Genomic DNA, 19,498 nt, shown 5'->3' with positions numbered 1-19,498 from the left:
TTCATCTTGTATTATTCCAATTTGACAGTAATATTTTTACTGCAACTTTGCATGTCAGCCCGGTATGCGTTTTTGTTTTTGTGGCTCTGCGAATTTTTCATCGGAAATGGTAACGAACCCCAATTATCCCTGGTAACCTATAGATAAAGTATGAGTTCGACATTTTTATACTGAATCTCGAACTATTTGTTTCATTGTATAACTACTTATCTAACGGTATAAATTCAAAACGCATTTTTCATCCCTTGCTGATATGTGGCTCTGGTACGGATTCGCCTATATGTAAAAAAACATACCACTTAATGTTTTAGTTGAATCACAAGAAATCTAACGTTCGGCACGATGGAATTGAATAATCCATTTTTAGGTTGTTTTTTTTTTTGGTTTTGTGTCAGGTTTGTGCGATTTTTTTTTGTAACAATCCACGTGATTTGATGGGCGGCAAATAAGCTTTTATACTGCTTAATTAGCTTATTTTTGATTCAATATTAGATTTAATTAGCTTTTGCCATGAAGTAAGTTTTCACCATGAGCTCCTCCCCAACCGATTTCATTTTAAGACCACCATTGGAAAGCTGAGCATCAGTAATGTCACAAGAAACATTCATAAAATTAGGTGTGCAATGGCATTAACTGAATAAAACAACCAGTTGTTTGTTGCAAGATTCATAATTATCATATAAATATTGTGATATTTCCAAAATTTGCTATAAAACAAACTGCAAACGACACGATTATGTAAAGAGAAGAGATAGGGCTTATAAACAAAGTGAAAAAAAATTGGCGGCCATCTTGGATTTGGCCACCGTGTAGGATTTTATCAAAAAATCGCCGTTTTCGCCATGATCCCCCCAACCGATTTGTTAAATACAATTTAAATTTTATTCTCGTTGCATATTAGTAAAACTAAGATTTTTCAATAGTTTCGAATAAATTGTTCAAAAGTGTCCCAAGATTAAAATACTCTTCCGTTGGCGGCGGCGGTTTCTCCTTCGTCGGCTAGGGAGTTAGTTCAGGCTTTCTTGGCTCGCCTACAAGTTTATCAGCCCTCTCCAGTTAGGCGTATCTTTAACGGGTAGCTGTTTTAGCCGTTCTGGTCCGTGATCGCTCAATACCGGCTTTCACCTCTCGTCAATTGTCAATCGAGTTATATTCGAAATCCACTCCCTAGTCCGCTGTGCACTTTGCCGACGAGTTCCGATGCCGGTCCAAAGACTCGAGATTCAAGTTCTTCGACAAAAGCTTTTTTCACCTCAGGATTCTCTACGACACCCAACGTTCTCCCCTCGTTGCTAAACACGTTTGACGCACAAGCACAATTGGATCTCAGCGATAACAAGGTAATGGTTGGATGCAATATCGGCGCTACGCTTGTTGCATACATTAGGAAGCCTGAATTTATCACATCTTAACGATTTTCGTGCCAACGTAAGAGCACCACAATCATAAGATATAATGGCGGACAAGACACAACACTTATAACTCTTACAATTTGTATCTTGTGATTATCACATCTTTTATACCTACATATAAAAATGGATTTCTGTCTGTCTGTCTGTTTGTATGATCCTTATAGACTCGGAAACTACTCAACCGTTCTCTAATCTAATCTAATCTCACACTAACGCAACCAGTTCTGGAAGGCATCCTGGGAAATGACGATTACTTGAATGAATCATTTTTCTTGTCAACGGCCAGGCCAACTGCGCAACATGTACCGCAGAGAGAATTCCAAGGAATCAAGTGGAACCAGAAAAAATACCTAATTCTATTAAACTCCTTGAAATCAAGGGGAAGGAAGAAAGCGTGACCTCCCGTACCAAATGCTTCCCATATACATAAATAATCATTTATTTACAGTCGTTGGGAGTATCTTTGCTAGTAAAGGTTCAGTGATACTGCGGACTCTCAGGAATGAACTTACGGCATTTAGACCAGAAGCCAGGCTGCAATTGGCCAAGGATATAGCTCCTTATTTCGCTCTCTGAAAATAGATTAGTTTGCCAAAAAAAATTAGTTTAAATCATATAATTTTCGAAAATAAAGTCGTGTGGTTTAATGGATGCCTAAAACTACATTTGTAAGGTTCGAAAACCGCACGACCCCGCACCTCCTAGCTTGGCTACTCAATTATACAAATTGAAGTATCTCCCAGGTATGGCCACGTGGAGGCGCTAGGTAGGGGCTTGGGATGGCTAGAGCTTTGTTGGGCGCTTTTTCCTAGTTACCTTCCTCATTTCATACCCTCGAAAACTACTCAACCGTTCGGCATAAAACTTTGTATGCCAGGGGTTTTAGGGCCGGTTCTTATGATGGCATCGCACATCTAGATCGCACGCTACTAGTACTTGGCATGATTTAAGCTATTTTGGACGTTTTTTCATTGCCTTCCCCATTTTATACCCACCGTTTTTGAAACTTGACCTCCTGTATTTTATTTGACAGATCAAGCAGCTAGTTGTTGCTTCCCAGTTGGCGTCGAGATATGATGCTAGTCTAATAAGCCAGTTGTTGTATATTCGAATCTCGACTGGGAGATGCAGTTAGAGTGAATAGGATCTTAGCAACTGGCTCTGCAATTGTCCTGTAGTTTAACAGCTGGCTGCGAAGTCTGTCGTATAAAAACAGAAGGTCAAGTTTCGATAACGGAATGTAGCACCTAGGCTTTGCTTTTTGCAGCCAGTTATTAAGAGTACAATGCAATTGAGGGGCTAGTGCCTTGATTCTCTTGACGCTAACAGTCTTTCCTAACTGGCTTGTTAGACCAGCGTCGTACTCGCGGGAGAGCTTTAATGGAACATCCTTCTTAATTTTCTTATTGATCGCTTCGATGACTCAATTTTATCAGTTTCGTTTGGAAATACGTTTATAACAATGAAAACCGTGAACAGGTTGTTTTATTTTTGTAAGTTATGTCGGAAAGAAAAGAATTGTAAATAACCGTCTTTTAATTATACAACTGAGAAGTGAACAATGAAGTGTTGCTTATCTTACTCCGGGTCTTTCTATTAATCGTATACCATGATTTCTGACTGCTTATTCCTCTGTTCGCCGTAAGGCGACATCCATTTAGTACGTCACGCAAAAAAGTACGTCACGTCGGCAACAACCCCCCCCCCCCCCCCTTCACAACAAAAAAAATTAAATGTTCATTCATTCCAACCTTTTTATTTAAAGCTATCAAATGAATTTCAGTAATTAAAAAACCTGATTTAATCCACCTAGTGGTGAAAGGAACCTTTGTTATACGATCTTACTTGCTATTTGAGATAGAAATTGACACGTTTGGCTTACATGAAATTTTTGGAAATTGAATAAGTTTACAAAATTTGAACCAAATAGAAGCACTTATAAATTTTGATAGTTCCTTTTCTCATGCAATTGCTGAGTAAGTTGTTACTAATGAGGGTAAGTCCAAGTAAAAGTGAGTTGTAAGATGAAATATTATTCTTTAACATATGCATTGCGTAGTAAAGGTCTAGTTTATAAGTTTTTGAACTATGCATAATTTCCTGTAATGCCATTCTATTTGATTCACAACAATTAAGTTTTCTTGAATAAATTTCATCAATTTTTATTAACTTTCGGTTACTCACGCTGTTGTATTTTGTACAACATGTGTAGGTTTTTGAATGCCATATTGTTATAAAGTTATACAAATCGTATATTACGTATATACTAACGTATATTCTTCAGTAAAGTTGTTATGAGCAAATTGTCAGAATTATTCAATGCATTAATACTTTAAATTGTTAGGAAACAAGATTAGCATAAACCGACATCACAGAAACGAAGCAAGTAGCATGTGAGGTGTACCGTAATTGACCCTAACTGGAATTTTCTCTCGTTTCTTCATATGGAAAAATGGTGTCTGTATGCAGCAAAACTTCCAGCAAATGTAAAATGTTTAAGATGTATCCGTCTGTTGGTAATCGAGTAATTCGGGGTCAAAATCAGGTTATTTTTTACAATTAAAGTTCTACAGTTCCTAAACAAGCAAACATAGAGGTATACTAAATTCAGCAAAGTTGTATATTTTTATTATTTGTACAACTTTGTAATACATGAAAAAGTCATACAACAATTACAAGAAGAGTTAGAATAGAAAAACTGACTTTACAAATTCATATACATTAAATAAGATTTTTCTACCTTCACTGAAGAGATTGAAGGTTACTGTCTTCAGCAAAATTTCTTGTAATAATATGCTCTAAAAGTTTGCAGAACACATCAATGTGTTGTATTGAAACTGAAGGAAAATAATTTTTTTATTTCACTTTTAGGGGGATTATTCAAAATTCAAATTCTACCAGACGATAGAGCTTTCAATTTTAAGAAACTTCCAAAGGTTCGATAAACTTAAAACCAAGTTTTCCCAGTCAAAGCTCTAGTGCGCACGTTTTCTTTGGTTTTGGGCTATTGTGCGCGCAAGTAACCGTGTTATAAAAGTTGGCGCGAGTGTTCGAGGGTTAATATCTTTTGACCGGTAAAACCAATTCTTATGTAATTTTGCATATATATTCGTAGTGTGAAAACCTCTCGTTTGATATTAAAATAATTGAAATTAGGTAAATTATCCTGGTTAAAATCATTATAAAATATTGTTAATTTTGGTGTGGTGTATTCGATTGCTCATAACTTTCAAATTAAACGTCAAATCAGAAAAACATTCAATAGTGATCTATCCGGCTATATTACCTGCCAAACGAAACTAATAGCGTGTAAATCGGTTTGGCCATCTCTGAGAAACAGGCGTTCATTTGTACCTAGTCAAAACAAGTTTTTCAAGGCTAACTTTTAAACTGCTTGTCCGTTTTCAATAAAACTTAGCAAAATGTTTAGTAATAGTAAGAGCTTTCGTTTGGTACTAATATCGTTAAAATTGGTTGCGTGGTTCCGGAGAAAACCGTGTCACATAGTTTTCACATTTTTGCTTATAACTTTCAAATGAAAAGTCAGACCACGAAACCATTTAATAGTGATATACTAGGCAATAATACCTTTCAAACAAAAGTAATAGCGGTCGAATCGGTTCAGCCATCGCTGAGTAACAGGCGATAGAAAATTCGGAGCGAACACACATACACACATATACACATACATACACACACACACACACACACACACACACACACACACACACACACACACACACACACACACACACACACACACACACACACACACACACACACACACACACACACACACACACACACACACACACACACACACACACAGACATTGCTCAGTTCGTCGAACCCTATCGATTGGTACATGTGACTCGGCCCTCCGGGCCTTGGATCAATTTCATGTTTTTCGACCAACTTCTAAACCTTTGTTATATAGTATAACAAAGGTAAAAAGGAAAAATTTCGAGCTTATAAGTCATCGATTCACGGATTTTGAAGATGACCTCCAATTACTGCGATCGGATACGCTTCAGAAGTCGCTGATGTATCGTCGATTAATGTTTCGCGCATATCCACGTCCTTTACATCCATCCACTCAAATTCGTCTGATCTAGTTGAAAGAATCAGGACTTTCTGCTGACGTCTTGCAGCAACCAGCAACACGCCTTAGAAGAACTTTTCTGACGGATTTTGTCATTTTGTGTATTCATTCAATCATTCAACACTACCTTAGATGCGGAATTTAATCCGCAAGTGGCATAAACTTTATCCTTCAGAGAGCTTTTGAGTGAGGGGCAGGATAAATTATACCGCAAAACCTTAAAGCAGCCGTGAAACTTCGGAATGAGTTCATGTTCATCGATTGAGTTCAGCACGAATATCAAGGGAAAACATTGCCATGGGTCTCTGGTAGCATCCCGTAGCCCTTTGGGAGTTTGTGCGACTGCTATTTGCGGTTGCAAAAATCTTTTAGGCAGGACGAAACTCAAGCAGCTCTTCAGCGGTGTGCTGCATATTCTGTAAACACTTAATGAAGAGTTCATACTACATAGAAGAATAAATGAGTCCTGTTCACACATATATGTTAAAAAATAGTTTTCATTCAAAAAATTTAACTATTTGTCTTAAAGTCTATCAGTACGTTAATTTTTTAGAAGCCTTCAATAGTTGTATCTTAAAATGAAGGCTAAATTATAATTTCCCGAATAAATTTTCCATTTGATTTTTTTTCATGTGACGTCACATAACTTCATACCTCCCCTCCCCCCTACGTCACAAATCGTCACGATTAGGACAACCCCTCCTCCCCCCTATAAGCGTGACGTACTTTATGGATGCCCCCTAATCAGTTTCCTTTAGTTGTCTAAACTATATTTTTTCTCTTTTGTTACAGCACTCTGTGAACCACCATGTCAGAACATTCCGGCTCCGAATGTGGGCGCCGCACCAACGGGACAACCGAACAATGGTCCCGCCCAGGCGGCAGCTCCCGGGTCAGGATCGTCTGCCAATCCGGCTTCTTCCAATTCGTCTAGCAGTAGCAACGTCATGGCATCGAACATCAGTAGTGTAAACAACCTGAACAATCCGAATAGCACAAGCAGCTGCACAGCATCCTCGTCATCGTCTTCTACGTCGTCATCGTCTGTGTCTTCGTCACAGGGATCTTCCTCGTCGTCGATGGCTGTCGGCGGTGGCGGAGCAATGTCTTCGTCATCAACTGCATCGCCACCGTCGATAGCCTCAAATGCCATATCCTCGGTTGCCCTCTCCGAGGTCAAACAAAACTCTAACTCGCCGTACGATTTAAGAAAGAAATCTCCATTAGCTGCGCATGATTCCGGTAGCTGGTTGGCCGGATCTAGTAGTTCCGGTGGTTCTAGCGGATCTGGGCCGTCATCATCCGGGGGCAGCACTAGTTCTAGCACTAGTAGTAGTAGTCATAGTCATTTGCAATCGCACCAGTATCAATCTATAGCCTATGACGGCAATGCCGCCTATATGCTACCAGCACGGAAGCGTCCAAGACGTACTTATTCCACCAGTACCGAAGCATCTAGCTCATCGATTGGATCAGCAGCGACTGCGTGCGGATCCACGGGTGCTACTGCAGGCAATCCAACACTGGCATCTACAAGTGCCGTGGCGTCTACTCTTTGTATGCAATCAGCTGCACACTATCTACAGTATGAAATGCCTGACGAAGTCCTATTGACTATCTTCTCGTATTTAATCGAGCAGGATCTATGTAGAGTGTCGCTGGTATGTAAACGTTTTCAAACAATCGCTAACGATACGGAATTATGGAAGCGACTCTACCAGAGTGTGTATGAATATGATATGCCACTGTTTAACCCTGAACCTTGCAAATTTATTTTCGTTAAGTCCGAAGATTCTGACTATGCCAATCCATGGAAGGAGAGTTTCCGTCAGTTGTACCGCGGTATTCATGTACGGCCTGGCTACCAGGATCGACGGTATCATAATCGAAACATAGCGTATTTCAATACGGTTCAGGCGGCGCTTGACTACGCCGATGAAAAGAATTCAGCTAACAATGGACCCGCCGGTGTCGTTGGAGGAAGCAATAATAGTAGTAACACTAGCAGTAATAGCAATGCCAACAATAATAGTACTAGCAACAATTCCGGTTCCGCTGCTGGCGGTAGCGGCGGAACAGGGCAAAACGGCGGTATAGATGGCGAAGAAGGCTACCCGGTGGAGAACAACGGGTCGTTGATTTTCTTGCACCACGGGACCTACCGGGGGGAGTTTTTGGTAATCGACTCGGATGTGGCACTAATCGGAGCAGCACCGGGTAATGTAGCCGAATCGATAATCCTTGAGCGGGAATCGGAGTCGACAGTAATGTTCGTTGAAGGAGCCAAGCACGCATATGTGGGCCATATGACGCTGAAATTCTCACCCGATGTAACATCAACCGTGCCCCACCATAAACACTACTGCCTGGAAGTCAGCGAAAATTGCAGCCCGACAATTGACCACTGTATCATTAGGAGCACTTCAGTAGGTAAGTTGAAACTATGAAGCACATAGTTGCACAGTTCCGCAAGGAAAAAAACAGCGTGAATTTAGAAATTTGCGTAAAAACCGCGTGAATTCGGAAATTTACGTAAAAAAATTGCGTGAATTTAGAAATTAGCGTAAAAACCCGCTTCCGAAATTCGCATAAAAACCACGTAAATTCCAAAAGTTGCGTAAAAAAAGAACCTTGTGAATTTCAAAAGTACGCGTTAATATCGACTCATTGAGTACATCCGCGTAAATTCCAAAAATCCCGTAAAAAGCACTGAAATTTTTAAAATTTTGAAATTTGCGCAAAAACGGCGTAAATTCTAAAAGTCGCGTAAAAGATGACTTTAGTGTATTAAGTGCAAATCAAAACAAAGCAAGTCATTCATCCATGCTCTCTCGCTTTGTCTCTCTCTTTTGCAGTGGGTGCCGCGGTGTGTGTTAGTGGTGTAGGTGCCAATCCTCTGATCAAGTATTGCGACATAAGCGACTGTGAAAACGTCGGACTATACGTGACCGACTACGCCCAGGGTACGTACGAGCACAACGAGATCAGCCGGAATGCTCTAGCCGGTATCTGGGTGAAAAACTATGCTAGTCCAATCATGCGCGAGAATCACATCCACCACGGCCGGGACGTGGGCATTTTTACCTTCGACAACGGAATGGTGAGTGCCAAATATCTAGAAAAGTAGTGAGAAATTTGCAATGTTTCCGTTTGCAGGGATATTTTGAAAAGAATGATATTCACAACAATCGGATAGCGGGATTTGAAGTAAAAGCAGGAGCCAATCCAACCGTTGTGAAATGCGAGATTCATCATGGTCAAACCGGAGGTATATATGTGCATGAGAATGGACTGGGACAGTTTATTGAAAACAAAATTCATTCCAATAATTTTGCGGGTAAGAAGCGTCTTTTCGTGTAATTTTTATTTAGTTGAACTGTTTGATTTTTACGCGTTTTTAACATTTAACAGGTGTTTGGATCACATCCAACAGCAATCCGACGATACGGAAAAATGAAATTTATAATGGACATCAGGGGGGAGTTTACATCTTCGGCGAAGGTCGAGGGTTGATAGAACATAATAACATCTATGGAAATGCGCTGGCCGGCATACAAATCCGTACTACGAGTGATCCAATCGTTCGGCACAACAAGATCCATCATGGACAGCATGGAGGTATATACGTACACGAAAAAGGGCAGGGCTTGATCGAAGAAAATGAAGTGTATGCCAACACACTCGCTGGCGTATGGATCACGACCGGAAGCACCCCTGTTTTGAGGCGAAACAGAATTCACTCAGGCAAACAAGTTGGAGTATACTTTTACGATAACGGTCATGGTAAATTGGAGGACAATGACATATTCAATCACTTATACTCTGGAGTGCAAATTCGAACGGGAAGTAATCCAGTAATTCGGGGAAATAAAATTTGGGGTGGTCAAAATGGAGGTGTGTTGGTGTATAATGGTGGCTTAGGATTACTGGAACAAAATGAAATATTTGACAATGCAATGGCCGGTGTGTGGATCAAGACTGATTCTAACCCCACGTTAAAACGGAACAAAATTTACGATGGCCGGGATGGCGGTATATGTATCTTCAACGGGGGAAAAGGAGTCCTCGAGGAGAATGATATTTTTCGAAACACACAGGCAGGAGTCCTGATATCCACCCAGAGCCATCCAATTCTGAAACGCAATCGAATATTTGACGGATTGGCGGCGGGAGTAGAAATTACCAACAATGCAACAGCCACACTGGAATTCAATCAGATATTCAACAACAAATTTGGTGGCTTATGTTTGGCCAGCGGTGTTCAACCGATAACACGCGGTAACAAAATATTCAACAACCAGGATGAAGTTGAAAAAGCGGTATCCGGAGGACAATGTCTGTATAAAATTAGCTCATACACATCGTTTCCGATGCATGACTTTTACCGATGTCACACGTGCAATACGACCGATCGAAATGCGATCTGTGTGAACTGTATCAAAACGTGTCATGCGGGCCATGATGTCGAGTTCATCCGACACGATCGGTGAGTATTTTTCGAGATCATTCACTAGATTGGATTGTTCAATTTCATTCATGTTCAACTTCATTCGATTTTAAATGAATGAATTCAATAATTGTTGATTGGAGCGTAGCTATATCTTGTTTGTGCAAGACTTATAAACTAAAATTTGAAAATGTCTGTGATAGAAATTTAGTCATTTTTTAAGATAACCCGTTTTTTCTAGATTTTTCTGTGATTGTGGAGCCGGTACACTCACGAACCAGTGCCAGCTTCAAGGCGAACCGACACAGGATACTGACACCCTGTATGATTCTGCCGCACCGATGGAATCGCACACACTGATGGTAAACTAGGGACTTGTTATATTTATAATCCTGTGTTAAAGTGTAGCAAAGGAACGCTAGAAATAATGCCCAAGCAAAGAGCTCCTCCGTACTTATTAACTGGAAGAGTTGACCAGCTGGTCGTATTTTATAACAATGTAAGCGATCGGCAAAATGAACAACTTAACATAATACAACCTGCTCTCATCGGAGGACAGTAGTCAAGCAAAAGCAAATGAAAATGATGAAATTTTATTAAGCGAACCTAATAATGTTTAAACGTACTTGTTACGATTTTTTCGATAAGAACTATTAATTACACCATCATCAGGCAAAAAATAACGAAAAAATTACATGCATCGTCTTTAATAGCCACTTTTCGGGTGGACTGCTTTTTCCTATTTTTTGGATCATTGCTACGAAAATCGCGCATGATCAAAAATACTGGTATCTTACAATAATGGTCATACCCAAAACTGTTTGATGTCCTGCAGTGTTAAAAAGTGCAACTGAAAAGAATCTCATTTGGTTAAAACATACTTGATTAATTTTGAAATCGCAATTGTATTGAGTGACAAAAAAATGAAAAACAGCCAAAATTAAAAGCGTGAGTAATTTGATTTTTCGCGTGACTATTATTTATGTTGTGTAGATAATTGTGTATGTTATGAAAAGTTTTGTAATGGTGCACCTGACCGAACTCTTTTCATACGGCAGAACAGTAACAATCTTAGCAAAATTAATTGAAACAGTGTAAGTATTATGTCTTATTAGTGAGGAAGTTCTAATAGAACGGCTTGCTGTTCGATTCTATATTTAATGTTTTTATGTTGTTTCCAAGTATCAGAAAACTGTTGTATATAGAGTGTAAATGTAAGGATCGCGTATGACGAAACTAAACCGATATTATCTGTACTGAGTAATTTTCTTCAGTGAGGTGTTCTTTGCATCTCTAATTCCTTGGTTAATTACTAGAAGCAAAAGGAACTTTAAACCATACATTTTTTTTGTTATAATGAAACTGGCAGCTCTGGTAGTGTTGTCTATCAAATAATCATCCTTGAAATGAACTCACCGATTCAACATTTACCATACCGTAAAGCTTTGTCCTGTTTGTTGTTAGACTTGAACTTCACGATTGTGCTAATTAAGTTTGCCGTAATGTAGCAAAACAACAGGTGAATTTCATTTCTTGCACGGAAGAACCAATAGATTGGCTTTCGAAACATCGCTCTCTCTTTGTTCCTCGCAAAGCAAACCAATTATTTACACCCTATTTCCCCCTTATTGCAATCCGACCGTTTATGCATATACCGATCCCATGCAGCACATTTTCACAACTAGTACAAAGGTGTTCGCAACATTTGTTTTCATTTTCGTGGCCTTGCTTCCTTCATCTAATACATTCGCTTACTGAGCCTATCCCGTCCCAGATTAGGCAAAGTTGTGTCCCAGTGCATTTATCTGTGTTACAGGCTAGATTTAAATCGCTAAACCGAACAATTATAATTACTTTTAATTGCGATATGTGTTTTTATTTACTATCGAATAATGAATGTGTTCTACTCATACCGTTAGTTGTATTATTTTAAATTTTATCGAACTGTATTATAACAATAGTTACTGTGTACGTGTTTTGTACTATTATTAGTTTTTTAGACCACTCGATGCGCGCGCAGACCAAATGCGTATGATGAAGCACGCTGGAAAAGGTGAAGTTTTAATTGTATTAATTTCGTGTATGTTTATAGAGTTACTAGGGCGATAGATTGCAACTGTACTGATTTATTTAGCTTGATAGGCCAGGAAATTGTTAAGAAAACTTCAGAAAGGAGAAAAAGAGCGTGGATTTGTAAATTATTGTATGTACTATATATGTATTCACTTACACACACACAATGCACCTATTGCGCTAAAACAAGCTTTTTATACAAATTTTATAATCTGTTTTGTTTTTATTTTGCTTTTAATGATTGTTTATTAGGGTAGAAAGAAACATTCCTTGTGTTATTTCCTTATTGTATCCCACATTACCGTTCTATCGGTTTTTCATTTTTAGTCTGTCTTCAGATACCTAAGTTATTAAGATTGCGTTTCATGGTTTCTTACCGTACATCATTCGGCCGCAATTTGCAAACATAAACGCGCAAAGACTGGGTAAATTCTTGGTCTCTAGAATTGGTTTATTCATCTCGAATTGAAACTGAATGATTTTTTGTATTCATTTTCTCATATCGGACAGATAAAATTCATCCACTTCGCACCCGGATTGAATAAACAAATTCGCTATAAAACAACTACCCATCTGGTAAAGTATGAAATGGTTCGCAATATAACCACATTTGAAAGAGTTTCCCTACAGTTTGTCAAATTTTAACTAAAAGTTAAAAAATACATATCGAATTATAACGTTAGATCTCAAAACGTCAGACATAAAAAAAAGTGTCGCATACTCGCATGGGACAGTTATGCGTCCACCGGCAATGCATTTTCAAGGTAATTATAAGATGCAGGCCGATTATAGTTCCAGTAATGATTTTTTGGATGCTTGAATACGTTTTACGTTACGTAATATGACCTTCGATAAATCTAAATGCATCTTCAAAATATTTCCAGTTCGCTTTTTATGCATTTCATTGTCAGCGTTGAAGTCCGCTGAATTTGCTTCTTTCCACAGAATTTGTGAATAATCATGATCATAACTTGACGCACTTTTGACAGGCTAAAGTAAAACAAAGCCATTCCGTCATCGAAACTTGACCTTCTGTTTTTATACGACAGACTTCGCAGCCAGCTGTGCAGGACTATTGCAGAGCCAGTTGCTACGATTCTATTGACTCTAACAGCCTCTCCCAGTCGAGATTCGAACATACGACGACTGTCTTATTAGGCCAGCGTCATACCTTTGACAGACTATTACGAGTAATTATGCCTTAGCTTCGAGGTACGAACAATTCGACGATCAAAAATGGCAACAATTGAACAATTAAACAACAATCAAGATGGTATACTGATTTATAGTTCGTTTTCTAAGTAATTAATTTAACGTTATGTTTTTTGGCACAATGTCACCCCGAGAACGTGCTGCTCGAGCCAAAGATGCTGATACCACCCCCTAGAAGGGGTGAGAGTAAGGAATCACACACGAGCTTTTATACCCAAATTGATTAGGGACGTTTTATTTAAGTTAGCCACACCAGTTAGCTGTTGACAGTGTTTTACAAACTTCCGATAGTATTGTTGTCACACTTCCGGTTGTTGCAAGGTTATTGCAAGATGCAGTGAGATGACTGTTGGTTCACTAACTGGATCGCTTGTTAGTTAAAAGGTTTCTCATTCAAACTGATCTATCAAAATAAAAGGCACTTTTATACTAAAGCACCTTTTAATGAGCCTCCTTAAACCTTCACTAAGAGTCAACTAACTTGTTTGTTAGTTATTGAATATGAAAAACGTAAAGAATAGGCGAAAACTTTCCAAATGTTATATGGTCGGTGTTAAGTCAGACCGAATCAAGTGATAAAACTCTGATTTCATTGAAAAACGCGTTCTAAATTTGCTGTTCTGTATGTTTTATACCTATCAATCGTTCGAAATCATCTCATACTCTGGCTATTTGCAACATTTATGTAGTCTAATTGGTGTTAAATGTAGTTTAGAAAATTCGTTTACTGTCATTAACTCATTATTTTTTAAAATTTTGCGACTTGGTCCGGTCTAATTTAACATCGACCATATGATGTTCACCTTTAATTTTTGTATGTCACACAACTTTACCCTCATTTTTTCATGGTTTCTTTCACGTTACTGCAAAAATTAGTTTCATTACTTGAAGCTTGATGGGAAACATATTTTGTATTTAGTTTAATTTTACAGTGTTAAGAAGGTAATGACATTCCAAAAATTCATTAAATTTTATAGTGGAAACAATGAAATTTATGATATACCGTACGCGCGTCTAATTCTGCGCATGGTTCCTAATTTTGCGCATCGCTTATCTTCATTAAGAATTGTAACATTCACAAATTAACAACTACATGTATGACATGTACACATATTTTCCTAGATGTATTAATTAGAATAAAAATTAGCAGCAGAGGTTGAAGAATTCGCAAATTGAATATACTAGAATCTCATTTTACGTCCATTCATTTTACGTTTACGATTTAGTTTTACGTCCAAAATTTAAATTAACGTCCTCTCGTTTTACGTCCAAAATTTGAATTAACTTCCTCTCGTTTTACGTCCAAAATTTGAATTAACGTCCATTTTTCTTACGACCGTTTTTTACGTCCCCCCAGAAGTGGACGTAAAACGAGATTTGAGTGTATATACTCCAAGCATCGGCAAACAATTTTATCACGAGTATTGACCGAAATGAATGGTTCAATTCGCCGCATATACGAATGAGCCGCATACATTCATGCTTCATTTCATCGCTGATACACAAATATCGTATACAACGCTAAAGTGCGAAATAAAACGTTCTGCTGCTTCAAAAGCAACTAACACTACTGTATACTGTTTCTTATTCACGGTAATACTATTTAGGACACTTTCGAACATTCCAAGGTACATTATATCCATTAAATCGGCCACGTTCAAAGTTCAACATTCAATTTTTGAACGAGCTTGCGATGTTCATGATGAGCTACACTCGTGATAAAATCAAATGGCGATGTCTGCATTATCGGCAGCAGAAACGAATATGTTCATGAGAGACATTCATCGTTTCAAATGTTCATTTTTTCGTGAATTCTCCAACCACTGATTAGCAGGAGTTTAGAGATTTTGGCTAAAGTGTGACGTGCGCAAAATTCGGAACCGTGCACAGAATTGGGCGCGCTTACGGTATTTATTGTAAAAGCGTCACAAATTCATGTTTGTTTCGTATTTAAATTTCTTTTTTATAATAAAATATCAGTTGGCCTTATTTCGCCACAAACATATATGTATACAGCTTGAAAATTTTTGATCGCGAAAAAATTAACTTTTTTATTGTTAAGATGCTTAACAACCATTGGCGACACTAGCGCACATTTCTAAGGAGGCTATATAGCCCCCGGTATTTTTTTTTCGACCATTTTATTTCGTCGGCCTTTTAAAATTAAATGCACATTAATGCATGGGATCTTATAATTGTGATGCATACAAAAATTACTTTCAAGTTTTTATAATCTAAAGTTATCTAACTATAGTTTTTTCTTAAATTAAAAAACCGGGTCAATTTGTCTTCATCTTTGGGTCTTTATGTTAAAATTATCAGTTTTAACAAATTCGATGCACGATGGGTACATCTGTACCCAGTTGATTTTTTGGATCAGATCAGATTAAGTTGATTTTTTGGATGGTCAATGGATCATTGACTGGTTTTGAAGTGACCCAAGCTGTGGTTACTAGTGAATATGGACGATTAAATCTACACTAGCGCCAAAGGCCAGCTGTTGTCACTCCAAAACTATCTATCTTTAATGATTCATTGAGGTTAAACATTGTTTGGAGTGTCTAGGACTTGTGGCTCTACAACTCTTAGCACCCTTTACTCACTGTATTAACTCTTACACACAGTAAAGATAGCTCTCAGCAAAAAGCAGCAGCGGGAACTCAAATCGTTGAAACAAATGAATGAAACTGAATTTTGCTTCATTTCCATATTTATTTTTATTTTATTTTTATTTTATTTGTTCAATACTTGTAGAGTAAGAATTTTACTTAATTACGTATTGATCCATGCCCGCCGGCCGGTCCAGCGGGTCCAGCAGAACAAAGAGATAAAATCAGAGATCCCCACTGTCAGGTTCTCTTCAACAGCATGGATGTCAGCTACGTCATCATGAGCCTCTGGTTCTGCTACTTCTTTACTGCGTTGCGGAACCCAGTCAAGTCCTTCTCTGCAGATCACGTTCGCAATTCTCCTTAAAGTAGGTCTGATTGGCTGTTGGCCGTTGATGACATCGACGTTGGAATTCCTCGTTAGATATCCAGTTGTCAGATCGCCAGGTACGAATGATATACCGTAGGCAGCGATTAATAAATACCTGGAGTTTTTACATTATCTTCGCCGAGATGAATCACGTTTCGCAGGCATGCAGGAATACGGATTTAACGTTTGACTTGAAAATTCGAGTTTTGGTATTTATGGTAGTGATCTTGTTTGAGTCCCAGATTCGCACAGACCTCCTGCTGATGCCTTCCTGTTCATTGTAACTTTATCAGTCTGAGTACCACCATCGGGCGCTATCTGAATACCAAGATATTAAAAGGCTTTGTTCGAATTTCAGCTGTGAGAGGCTGTTAGACTCAATAGGATCGTAGCACTAGCCCTGCTAGTGCCGTGTGCTGTAACAGCTGGCTATTAAGTTTGTTGAATAAGAACAGAAGGTTATGTTTCGAAAACGGAACATAATACCTCCGCTTTGCTTTATCTGGCGTTGTCAGATCTAGCACTTGTAACAGGATAGATTCAGTTGAAAACAATACCGGGATTGCCAGAGGTCGTAATAGAATGTTCCATCGATGTAACTGGATCAGGAGCCTAGGAGGGGCTGTTACTTCCGGGTGTATTGTAAGCGAGAAAACATTTTTAATAGGTGCTTTTAGAATCGTAGGATGATCTTGGATACACTAGTCCAGTTAACGGGTGGTTGTGTTAAAATTTTAACGAATAACGAATTATTGTTTCAAGCGAAATTCGCTCCCGCACGAAGCACACATTGAGCTAGAAAATCTATCAATGTAATTTAACTTAATCCTTCCTGTATTATTTGCGCGCAGTAAGTATAACTGAATAGCCCTATGCACCCTGTACATAACAGTTAGAGACATCTTTCCTTTAAGGTTCATCTGGTTGTCGTTGAATTGCTAGATTTAAAGAGCAATTTTTATCCCTCAAAATGAGAATTCTCTTCAAGAACATGTAATAATAATTTTCTAATAGACAGAAAGAATTCAATTAATACATTTTCATACACAGAGGTGTTATTTTGAGCATAAAAACAGCTTTTAAAATTTAAACACCTAATGCAGGCTATTTGAACCTTAAGTGATTAATAACGAAAAAATGATCAAGATATTTGAGAACCCAGACGAGTATAAAAATGGAAATTCAAAATTTCAATTCCTTTTGAGACAATTTTCTGTGCACCACTGTTGCTACAACAGGCAGTGGAATTAAAGGAAAAGATCCAAATCTATTACTCTTATCACTACTATCATTACTAGCATTGTAAATGTGTAAGTGTTTAACAAAAACGCAGAAAAACAAAAACAAGTTTCCTCTAAAAAGAAGAACAACAAAAATATCGGACAAAACTCTAAATTTAGCGTGATTTGAAGGTTTGATTATTGATCGTGGTTGAACATTTTAAATGCAAACAAATTGGAACGGTAGAGGACAAAAAGTGATAAACGTATAAAACCTATAAAAAATAAACAAAACTTATTCATTGTTAGGAAAGATGCTGATAAATCGGAGGAAAAACAACTATCATATGTACTGGATGATACAGTAGAACAGGTCTAATACATAAATCATAGATACACAGTCATAAACAAATAAAACGTGTACCGCTTATAGGTATAACAAATGGCAAAATCATTAAATAATAATCAACGGTAAGGATAGTGCCGACTTCGAGAGACTTGATAAGAAGAACATAACAAAAAGTAAATCAATTTGATCACTGAAGAAAATAAAATAAAAATAACGAAATCAATGAGAGCGTAATCAAGGGAAATAAAAAATGATATTTATAATTGACTAATAAATGTATTCCATTGTTTTTCTTTTGCTGATGAAAAGAAATCACTTATAGATTTATATTTTTGGTTGACAAACTCATTTTACTCAAAATTGAACGCCAGTGTACTCAAAAATGAATAATGCTAGCTTACCTACTTCTAACAGCATAGAGCCGGGGTGGCTCTTGCCGTATCAAGACTTCCTCTCTACTGTACTTGGTTCTAGGCTACTCGTCGCAAATTTGTTGTGTTTCGACACATGCAAGTTGACTTGAACTTGGTCGAGGCATCTAAGTAGCACATTGGGTCCTCTATGCTTGATGCCAGTGAGGTTCTTGAAGAGAACGGATTTCACTGCAAAGTCGTCCGGCATCCCTGCGAAGTGACCGGCCCACCATAGCCTCCCAACTTTTGCCAGGTGACGATAGTAAATCATTTCTAAGTAATGCTTGCGATTCGTGGTCCATACATACGCCTACACCACTCTCCACTTTCCGTTTTTACTCTGCCAAAAAGTCGGCAATACCTTTCGTTCAAATACGGGAAGTTTACGTATGTCCCGAGTAATGCTAGTGCAAAATATGATTAATTATTAGTCAGTTTATAGTTCGTCTATAAACTCAGAAAAGGGTTAGTCAGAATCTAGGTACTCTATTGCTCCCTTAACGGTACACTCAAAAAAATTGACACGTCGCATCCACGTGAAAAATCATGTAAACTTCTGTACAGCAACTTACATGAACTTCATGTACTAGTTAATGGGAAAATTGATAAAATTTACCGGGATCGCACGTAAACTAGTTAGTATGAGTGCGAGTTACCAACAATTCACGTGAATGTTACATGAAAAGTGTGATGGATGAGAATTACCTGTGGTTTCACGTAAACTTGACGTGCCGATTTTTTTGAGTATACGTTCCTCCTATAGTATAACTACCAGTAGTAGACACTTTTAGTGCTCGAGTTGACTTCTATGGATTATTTTAAACTGCTATTACAGAATACTTAATCAATAGCACTTACAATATCAGTAACATTCGATTAAGCTAACAAAAATATCAACTTATGTTTCAAATCACTATATTTTCCATATTTTCGAAAACAGATTGGAATGTCCATTTTCCTGTAATGAACCCTTTGGGGTTTACAGTAGGATAACGACCGGGTCCATCATAGGAATTCATGTGTGTTTCTTATGAAGAGGGTCCACTAATGGTGAGATTTTTTGCGTTGCTAACCTTATAATAGACCCTCGCTTGTTGAAAATGTCCAAATTACGGCTTAAGTAAACGAATGGAACTAAATGTTATAAACAAAAATATGTGATATGTTTAATTCCTCCTGTTCCTTGTTATTTGTCCTCAGAAATAAGAGGTACAAACTAATAAGCGCTGAAATTGTATCCGAGGGTCCACTATAGGGAGAGGGTCCACTATTGGTAGATATACCCTACGTT

At 38.1% G+C, this 19,498-nt stretch overlaps 1 protein-coding gene across 2 annotated transcripts in view; it reads left to right on the top strand.

Moving 5' to 3' along the window:
* LOC128733000 (F-box only protein 11) overlaps positions 1 to 12,209 on the top strand; it is a 28,155-nt gene extending 15,946 nt beyond the window's left edge. For both annotated transcript variants that reach the window (XM_053826521.1, XM_053826520.1), the window contains exons 3-7: positions 6,307 to 7,944; positions 8,370 to 8,614; positions 8,671 to 8,851; positions 8,926 to 10,000; positions 10,203 to 12,209. In XM_053826521.1, the coding sequence (XP_053682496.1) occupies positions 6,307 to 7,944; positions 8,370 to 8,614; positions 8,671 to 8,851; positions 8,926 to 10,000; positions 10,203 to 10,332 (3,269 nt within the window). In that variant the 3' untranslated portion in view covers positions 10,333 to 12,209. The remainder of the gene's footprint in view (positions 1 to 6,306; positions 7,945 to 8,369; positions 8,615 to 8,670; positions 8,852 to 8,925; positions 10,001 to 10,202) is intronic.
* The last annotated feature ends 7,289 nt before the right edge of the window (positions 12,210 to 19,498 follow it).

Source organism: Sabethes cyaneus, chromosome 1 (assembly GCF_943734655.1).
Source record: "Sabethes cyaneus chromosome 1, idSabCyanKW18_F2, whole genome shotgun sequence".
Classification (NCBI taxonomy): domain Eukaryota; kingdom Metazoa; phylum Arthropoda; class Insecta; order Diptera; family Culicidae; genus Sabethes; species Sabethes cyaneus.
Note: the sequence above shows the minus strand (reverse complement) of the source record. Positions and strands in the feature narration are given on the sequence as shown.